This window comes from Rhodnius prolixus, unplaced genomic scaffold (assembly GCF_049639745.1).
Source record: "Rhodnius prolixus isolate KJV_2025 unplaced genomic scaffold, Rpr scaffold_23, whole genome shotgun sequence".
NCBI classification, from domain to species: Eukaryota; Metazoa; Arthropoda; class Insecta; order Hemiptera; family Reduviidae; genus Rhodnius; species Rhodnius prolixus.
Genome location: NW_027411627.1, coordinates 1,022,516 through 1,031,553, shown reverse-complemented (window position 1 = coordinate 1,031,553; position 9,038 = coordinate 1,022,516). Strand labels below are relative to the sequence as shown.

At 29.5% G+C, this 9,038-nt stretch overlaps 2 protein-coding genes across 13 annotated transcripts in view; one reads left to right on the top strand and one right to left on the bottom strand.

Annotated features, from left to right (window-relative positions):
- Positions 1-912: 912 nt before the first annotated feature.
- On the bottom strand, positions 913-7,433 carry Mlc-c (Myosin light chain cytoplasmic). 2 transcript variants are annotated; one of them, XM_074139328.1, is made up of 7 exons: positions 7,273-7,433; positions 6,234-6,371; positions 3,423-3,501; positions 3,310-3,349; positions 2,868-3,008; positions 2,211-2,375; positions 913-1,190 (listed from the first exon to the last, which is right to left on the bottom strand). In XM_074139328.1, the coding sequence occupies exons 3-7, from the start codon at positions 3,423-3,425 to the stop codon at positions 1,084-1,086; spliced, it is 456 nt and encodes a 151-aa protein (XP_073995429.1). In that variant the 5' UTR covers positions 3,426-3,501; positions 6,234-6,371; positions 7,273-7,433; the 3' UTR covers positions 913-1,083. The 2 variants fall into 2 exon arrangements, with proteins under 2 accessions (XP_073995429.1, XP_073995428.1); XM_074139327.1 differs by lacking the exons at positions 3,310-3,349; positions 3,423-3,501; positions 6,234-6,371; positions 7,273-7,433 and adding an exon at positions 3,087-3,242.
- l(1)G0196 (inositol hexakisphosphate and diphosphoinositol-pentakisphosphate kinase) overlaps positions 3,804-9,038 on the top strand; it is a 106,275-nt gene continuing 101,040 nt past the window's right edge. For 8 of the 11 annotated variants that reach the window (XM_074139256.1, XM_074139258.1, XM_074139252.1 and 5 more), the window contains exon 1: positions 3,809-4,653. In XM_074139256.1, coding sequence (XP_073995357.1) covers positions 4,552-4,653 — 102 coding nt within the window. In that variant the 5' untranslated portion in view covers positions 3,809-4,551. Of the gene's footprint in view, positions 4,654-4,943; positions 5,051-9,038 lie in introns of all 11 variants that reach the window. The other 3 variants (XM_074139260.1, XR_012461622.1, XM_074139265.1) reach the window with 3 other exon arrangements.

Below are 9,038 nucleotides of genomic sequence, written 5' to 3'. Positions count from 1 at the left end.
AAAAATTTGTTTCATCATCTTTAAATGTACCCCTCCATACAAGAATATTTATTAGTTCGCTATTAACTTTTTCTTTTACACAAATTGTTCTTGTAAAAAGTAATGGGAAATTAATTCAAAATTATGTTTTTAATGAGCACATTAATTACATAATAATCAAAACTAAACTATTACAGTAAGTTACCGTAATATAAAAACTAGGAAAACGACTTTCTCATACTACCAATTTTAAGATTCTATAAAAAAATTCTCTTAAAATTAAAATTACACTAGCATATATAATTATTATCAAAATTATTTAAGTTTGAAATTCTGTAACTTATTAAACTGAAATGACACCTTCTTACCTCTCTCTGAAGTGCCCTAAATCGAGAAGGCGTTTTCTTAGAATAATTGTTGTGAATAACCATGTACATATACAAAATGAATTCTATGTTTATAAAAGTAGCAGCCATTTTCGAAAATCTCTCTCGAGAAATTTTTTTTTTTAATCTTACCTTCCATTGAGTGATTTTGACCAAGTTGTCAAATGGGCACTTAAAAGATATATGAAGTTTGGGCTTCTACCGATGTATTATTAATGTTCACACTTACATTCACCATATTCTAAATAAACGATTTTTTCTGGAACTACGTTTAGAGAAAATCATAGATGCTATTTTCTAAAAAAACTAGAGCAATTAAAACATCGTTTCTGTAGAATTGTAGGCTTTTGTTTTTTGCTACTTCCGTTGAAAGTAACTCAGAAAATTATATCGCATGAGATTCCAGCAAATGTTTATTTTTGAGCTAGAATGTTTACGTTCAGAAATCCACACATAAACACACGCAATATTCTAAAAAACTAATTTTTTAGACTCAACATCTCGGATTGGATCATGTATTCAATAATCTGAAAACGCAACACACAACTTAAATCTAAAATTCTGTTAAACAATTTATTAATGCAAAGATTAATATACACAAATCTTTATAAAAGGTAATATAAGTAATTTCAAAATAATAACAATTATGCTCATAAATAGCATTTAATATTTAAATAAAAAGTTCATAATTAAAACTGTATATTTTTGTTGAACAAAATCAACCGCACATCACCATGTGTACAAACTCTTCATAATTCACATTTCCCTGGGTGTCCTCCTGGCCAGCCAGAAGTTGTTCTACTTCTTCGTCGGTTAATTTCTCTCCTGAAAATAAGAAAATTATTCAATCAAGTTAAAAGTTCCTTTTCAGATAATGAAGTAACTTCTGTAATATTTACACAAAAGATACAGGTTTCCTGCTGTATAAATAAATTTCCAGAAATAAGGACCAATTACTACTTCAGGGATGGACATCCCAATCTATCAATACGTACTTTCACATTCAAGAACTCACGCAAAACGCTTAGTTGGCCTAAAACGATTCTTGGAACTGGATTTTTACAGGAATCAGCAGTAAGGCCTGAAATATCTATTGTGGTTTCTTCAAGTATTAAGGTATCGGGACACAAATTGCAATCTATTGCGGCAGACAATGATGGCCGTAGAGCACAAAGTTTAAAATGTACCAGAAAAAAGAGAATAAAGAATTTTAATTGTTTTCTGTATAAACTGAAGTAACAGGATAAAGTTGGCAATCATGATTCTTTCCTGTATTTTAAACACATACTGAAGTTGTTTGTAGATAAAAAAAAAAGGTTATAAGTGAAAGAAAATATATATTTTTTTTTACAAAAACTAAATTCCATTTCTGAAAGAATAATTATTTCATAATGATTTATTAAAGACATCAGATTTGTCAAAACATTCATTTGGAAATCTCTTAAACCGAGTGAACAAGTTGTGAAAGTTTTCGTACATTTCCATTTTTTTCGTAAATGAGTAGTTCGAACGATGTAAAACTCCTTCACCTGTGAGCACAACGAGAATGCTGTTTACATGACAGCGAAACGAAAATAGGAAGATTGGGAGAATAGAAGGAGCATAAATGGTAAAATAGAGAGAAGAAAATCTGTGACTAGACACGATTTGTAGGCAATTGTTTTGGCAGCTGCTTGTATCGTTTTTTTTTTCTCCATGTTTTGAAATTATTAAGCAATTCTGCTGACAGACGCTCCAAGAAAATTAGAACAACGAAGCAAGGATTTGTGAGAACTGAGAACACATTGCTAAGAAACCAACAATTACTTGTCTTCTTACGCTACTTCCACAATACTAAAATCTTACCAAGAGTTGTGAGCAAATGGCGTAATTCCGCAGAAGAAATAAAACCGTTTCCATCTTTGTCAAAATGTCTCAATCCTTCGATAAAATCTTCGGCTGTATCGCTTGTCCTAGCTTTTGAAATTGCTTGGTAAATGGGTAGAAATACTTCAAAACTTATTCTTTCATCTGCGAAAATATATTAAATTCCATGTATAAAAATTTATTTTTTAAAATGACAGTTAAAATTATATGTCAGCTGCTAAGTTTATGTGTAGCTTCATCAAATGTAGCTTTTGGCGTTCAAAACATTTCTAGGTTGATCTAGGGTACTGAGAAGCATTCTCTACATTAATTTCTAAAAAATCTGATAAATGGCACTCTACAATGTATTTTTTTTTTTAAATTATATTTGTTCAATATCGCTCTTTGTTGTAATGAATGATACAACAGTTATAAAGGAAGTGCAATTTGTATGTGTGCACACAATAAAAGCTAAATCTAATTTTGTATTTTTCATTTTAGTTATTTACAGTCTTGTTCAACACAAAATTTACTTAAATGGGATTAATATTAATATAGCTCTAAGTCACTCTAGCTAGAGCTTGCTGTACAGTTTAAGGACACTTTAATAATTCTCTTCTCTTCAGCCTTAATTATTTTTCTTAAAAATATAAGTACCTGGCTTATGTTGATGAGTAAATTTCTTAACGTCAGATTCTGTTGGATTCTGACCAAGTGCTCTTAAAGCATCACCAATTTGAGATACATGAATCTTGTTATCTCCGCGGCTATCGAACAGTTGAAAAGCTTCCTGGAATTCTGAAATAAACAAATTTTTATATTTAACGTTCAAATGATTAAAAACTAAAAAAGATATACAGGAAAACAAAGGCCTACCCTCCATGGAAGTCATAACCTTATGTACAATTTCAAATCCGTACATCATCTCTAACTAAAGGAAATGTACAAACAAAGTGTTAAACTTGAAACTAAGTAACTAAACACCCATAGTCATATGAGTAATAGGCAAACAAAAAAGTAACTTTGAAATGGAAGACCAAATAAGGTAAAGTTGAGAAGGTTGGGTGTGTCGTAACAAGTACATGACCTAGTTACTTACCGGCCAACTGGTCTTCCGAATATGAAACATAGCTGATATTCTGAAAAAAAACAACAAAAAATTTAATGGTATGCTTATAGTGTGTGGAAATAAAAAAATAATAAATAAGTTACCATTTTGTTAATTTACTTGAGTCTCGAGGGTGTATCCAATTAATAAAGGTTAACAATTCTAAAACACTTCATGGGCCAGCTGTTAAGAAAAATAATCGATGAAATTTACATCGATTCAAAGTATGATAAAGAAAACAATTTTTTTACTTCAAGTTGTTAAAAATAATATCACAATCTTACTTATTACTTTAATTATGATTTTGTAAAATTGTTATTGTATGATTTCATGAGAAAACCTTAAAATATTTCTAAAATAAATAAGTACAAAAATTTCTGTAATTCAATATATCCCCAAAAAGTAGGTGGAAATTGCATTTCTGTTCCAAATTATATAATTTATAAGATGTACCTCATATTGATCCATTTTTGCACATCAGCTAAATCTATTTTAAAATGTTAGTACGCACTAAACACTGCAATGTCGATGGGCATCTACAGCTGTCTAACATAAATTTTAAATTATAATTTGTAATCTAGTACTCTAACTTTACCGTTTATCTTGAGTTACGTTCATGCTTATTATGAACTTAAGGAAAATGATGTCTTTTGAATTTTTAGTGGTGTACACCGTATTCGCACTTGATAGGTTTGGTTAGGCTAATCTTGTTAGACTTGCTATTATTAAAAATTGCATTTTATTTACCAAGATTATTTGCTTTATGTTTTGATTTTTTATAAAAGCAGATCTCTAATTAAAGCTTGCAGTCACGGTATGTTAAACCAATTGTTCATTATGAAGAAACTTATAAGTATCAGTATTCTTTAAAAGACAGAAATTACGTTCAAATTTAAATGTACTTATAATTTCTTGTTTCAAACTAACTAATGTTACTAATTTCGGGAGAAACTCTGCAACAACTGCTGAGACTAACGTAATTTCAGGTAGTACAATTATTAGCCGCATAATTTGTTTAGTATTGTTGATCAGTATTTCTATTAATGGCAAGAGTGCTCACTTGATACATTTTACGTTTTAATGAGGGGGTAACTTTTTACTTCAATTTACTGCTACTTAAGAATAGTAACTTGGACTATTATAGTTGTAATCGAAGTGTCAATGAAAGACTGAACTAAGAATACGAGGTGATGGATAACAAGCACAGTTTTTTTTATTATTGAAAATTAAGAAATGTCATATACAGAACTGGAACATGGATATCAAGGCTTACGAAAAACTCGCCCAGCATTTTATGGCGGAGAAGAAAGTAGCGACTTAATCAGAGGTGTTAAGGTGAGAATTTTTAAAATTTGGCCAGATTTCGTTAAATTTCTTCATTTCCAAAACATCAGATTTTTAATTTGTTTCTCTCTAAATATTCTTTTATTTTTTTCTTTTAATAATTTCTTCAATATTAATCGCTTATTTTACTTTTAAATATTATTTCCCCTAACTTCTTAAAAGAGATAGGATTTAATTATTTTTGTGAGAACTAATTAAATCCTTTTTTTTTTGCTTTTTTTCTTTTTCATTTTTTGAAAATGCGAGCAACAAATAACAAATAATTATAATTTTGTAATTAGATTTTCTATGCAGCTCAAATGGTCAGTAAAAGATGCTAGAGCCATTCACAATTCCTCGTATTTATATAACTGATGCAGAAGGTTCAGAAGAGTATTGTTGGTCTACGGTATGCTTATTTGATATCCATATTTGTAATGACTTTTATCTAAACTTATTATTTGTGTGATATCTTGAGCAACGCCTTGCAGTTTTCTCTTATCATCTATATATTTTTTGTATGTTTTGTTTGTTATTTGATTTAACACTGCAGAGTTTTGCTTATTTATCTGTCATTTCAATATTAGCCAGAAAAAAAACAGCAAACAGAAGAGTGTATACAACCACAAAATATATATGTATAGCTTTTACTTTTTTTAGGAATGTGTTTTGACATGGTGAATTTTTACATTTTATATCAGGATAACAAATGTTTTAAATTTTAATTTAGACTGTTCGTAGTTAAAACTGAATAAGTATCAAGAATCAGCTAATTTGGTTTGTTTTTTTCAAAAGATTATAGGTTCAAATTTAGGATTTTTTCTTCTTTTTTGCTTAATTAAAGATCATAACTTTTTGATTGAGATTGATACCTATTCTAGATTCTCCTTTAGTTTTATCTGCAATGTTTTCCCAAACGGATTCTAATATTTTGGAAAAAATATAATTTCGTTTGTATTTATTTCAGTACTTTATTTATTTTAGAAGAAAAGCCTTTCTATTAAACTTCTAAGAAATGTTTTTGTGAAATGTATTTTTTGTTCAGGGCTACAAAACAAGGCATTTTGAAATTTAGACTAAATTAAAATGTATTTAATTTTTAAAGGATTGTAGTAGTTAAACAAGTATTAAATTTGAAATTGTATTGTTTTTGAATACTTACTTGTTTGTATAAAGTATTTGTATTTTTTGTACAATATACAATTTTACAATTTAAATATTTTGGTAATTTCTGTTTTAGCTAAAACCATTCGCAAATTAGAATTCCATAATTTTATTCAGACTAATAACTTTTAAAACTTAGTAGCCCTGAAGAAATAACAAGTTTCACGAAATATTGGCTTAGATAGAAGTGTAGTGCAAACCAATATTCAGAGCCGAGCAAATATAATTTGGTTCGATGGGCCAATGTTCTCTTTGGTGCTCCCAGGGTTAGTGAGGAGGACACTTCGATGGATTATGAATTAAAATTTTTTTTATATTGAAACATGCAATGGGCTCTGATTCATGTGCAATATATCCAAAAGACGCATATTGTGCGTCTATTCAGAACTAGTAACATGTTTTTATGTAAAAACGTAGGCTTTTCTTACCTGTCGTGATTGCAGTATCATCTTCTCTGGTCTTAGTGCCATATTTTCCATGTCCTTGAATTAACGAAACAGAAGCTGTTTTTTATACTTCTGCACAGGCGTTCTTGAGTTCATTAATCCATCATGTGTTGATATTTTCTGGATTTATGAAAAAAAAAAAAAAATACAGTGAAAAAAGGTATCAAGGAATGATTCAGTCAGCAATACTCTGCAAACTAAATCTCCAGTGTTAACCGACTATTCCTGCTCCTAACCCTGAAAGCCAAAGTGAGTTTGTTGCTTTAATTTATATTATTTCAGATTCGTTCGATTCACATTCTTTCGCCGAAAAGGATTAACATTTTTATAAGAACTAGGCCTTTTGTAATTCTTTCTAATATGACTTACTAGTCGCCCTGTGCTGCCAGCAATCTAACATTCATCGCTCTTCAGACCCCTGGTGCAAGTCTCGTATTTTAATAAATTTGCTTCCCACCAGAGCTAATGGGAATTATAAGCCAGGTTATATATTTTGCTTGCATTGTTCAAAAAAAAAATACGGGGAAAAAACATACCAATTACCTCAGAGACTTTTTTTCACTCTGATCTTGGAAGATCCATTAAATTTTAAGATTTTTTATTACCCTTTTGGAAAATATAGCTTTTCCGTTGGGGGAGGTCATTTTGGTAGTTAACTAAATTTAATATACAGAAGTATTGGCAAAGTGGTAGCTAATTCTCCGATTTGGACTAGCCTCAATGAGAAAATATTCCGAAATCCCCGGGAAAAGGAAGATAATCTTTGAACTAATTTCTATAATCCTCAGCTACATTCAGAATTATAATTGGTAGGAATCCATCAAAAATTTGCCTAATTATAATTTTATTTTTAAATTTTAGAGGTTATAGTACTGCGTTTTCTTGAAAGGTGTATTTATGTTGGGTCTTTATTTTTGAGCCAGAAGAAATAAAAATTTTTATTTTTGAGACCAGAGAGTTGGAAAAAAAGGAGAGCAGTGCGTTAATATTTAATTTGAACTCAATAAAGGCTTTTACTTACATTCTTCTGTTCCGAGTTGTACACTCCATTTTGGTGAATTCTTGTACCTTTTAAACTTTAATGTCGTATAAATTTTGAAATTATCATTTGGTCCATCACCTTTAGCTCTATTTATAGATTTTGTTATTGAAATTTAGCAAACATTGTACAGAAAATAATTTTGTTTCGTTCAAGAGATCGTCACTACGATTAAAAGATCATATGTTTAATAGCATCAAATTTCATAGCTAGCATTGTTGGTTCACCAATTTTGTTTACCAAAAACACCCTTTCTCCACTACAATTTTTCGTAATTGTTACTTGGTACATTGTTTCTTGTGATTTTCTCTCAATTTTTTTCTATTCGCCGTAATTACTTATACAATGCTTTACTATTGAGATTTGTTTTTCAGGAACTCGTTGCTTATTCGTTATCCTGATTGCATCTCTTTAAATCAATAATATTTAGAGTATGTTGCGACTTGTTTTTCGTAATTAATATTTTCTTGGTATCTATTTTTATTCTCCATCATTATTAAATTGTTTAAAGCAGTTTCATTTTTATATTTAATTTTAAATAAAATGTCTACTTTCGCTAACTGCTCTTTCCCCTTGGGAAAGAGGTTGTTTGGGAAGTATTAATTCTCGGAATTGTATTTTCTCTGCCAGTATAAGGCAGGAATCTTTCCGTATCTCTATTTAGACGTTGATTTTCTTAAGTGCCGTGTAGAGATAAAATTTAAATATAAAAAAAATTCTTAAAGATTAATCAAATTCCCCATAAATGTTTATAATTCTCTCCACAAACGACTTTTTTTCCCGTAATACCCTGCAGGGGTTGGTGTCTTTAGCAGATCTTGCTACTTAATAAAAAAAACAGTTATGGAAAATTACAAGTACAGATCGAGGGAGTAAATCAAAGCCAAAACAGCAACTATAGCGGGGAGTTAGCAGTGTGAGAGATTACCTCTCCCTAAGCATCTATTTGGCCCTCTAATTCAAGGAAACTAAATATTTGAAGATACTTTACTATTTATAAGAATTGCAGTTAGAGTGGCTCTCTTTTTGTCCCACTTTGATCCTTATTTGTGTAAAATAAAAATAATTAATTTTGGAACACTTATAAAAGCATGACTGCATTAAAAAGTTACATCATGTACTTTAATCAAATCTGTCTCTTCTATTTTGTTTTTGTTTTTTAACCAGAATCTTATTAACACAGTTTGAATTAACACCTGTTCTTGTTCTAAAGTAAAGGTTTAAGAGCAAGCCATTAAAGATGATATTAAAGGTATCTTACAATTTAGGAATCTATAAACTTAGTTTTTTCTTAAGGTAAAAAAAAAAGAAGGGAAAAGTGTATTATTATATAATCACGTTAATTTGTTATATTTATGAAATCGAACATTATAAATTAGAAATGAGGTATATGGAACAAACAAGTTATAAAAGAATATGTTTCTACCAAATGTTTAGTTTTTTTAAAAATTCTTACTGATTTAGAGTTTCATTCGGAGCATTTTATTGTTAGCGATGAAATATTTTGTATACTTAAGCCTTATAGCTGATTATAATTGTTAAATGGTAAAAGCAGTAACAATTTCCTCCCATTCTTCTTTGTAGGCGGTTTCTAAAGTTTCCTTGTTTATTGATTTTTCCCCCTTAACTGAATTTTTATATTTAGCCCAATGTTTCATTAAAAATCGTGGACTTAACTTAATTTTTCGACAATAATAAGCAATAATTCCTTTCTTTGTCAATTCTCAGCGACTTAGTCATGATAAACT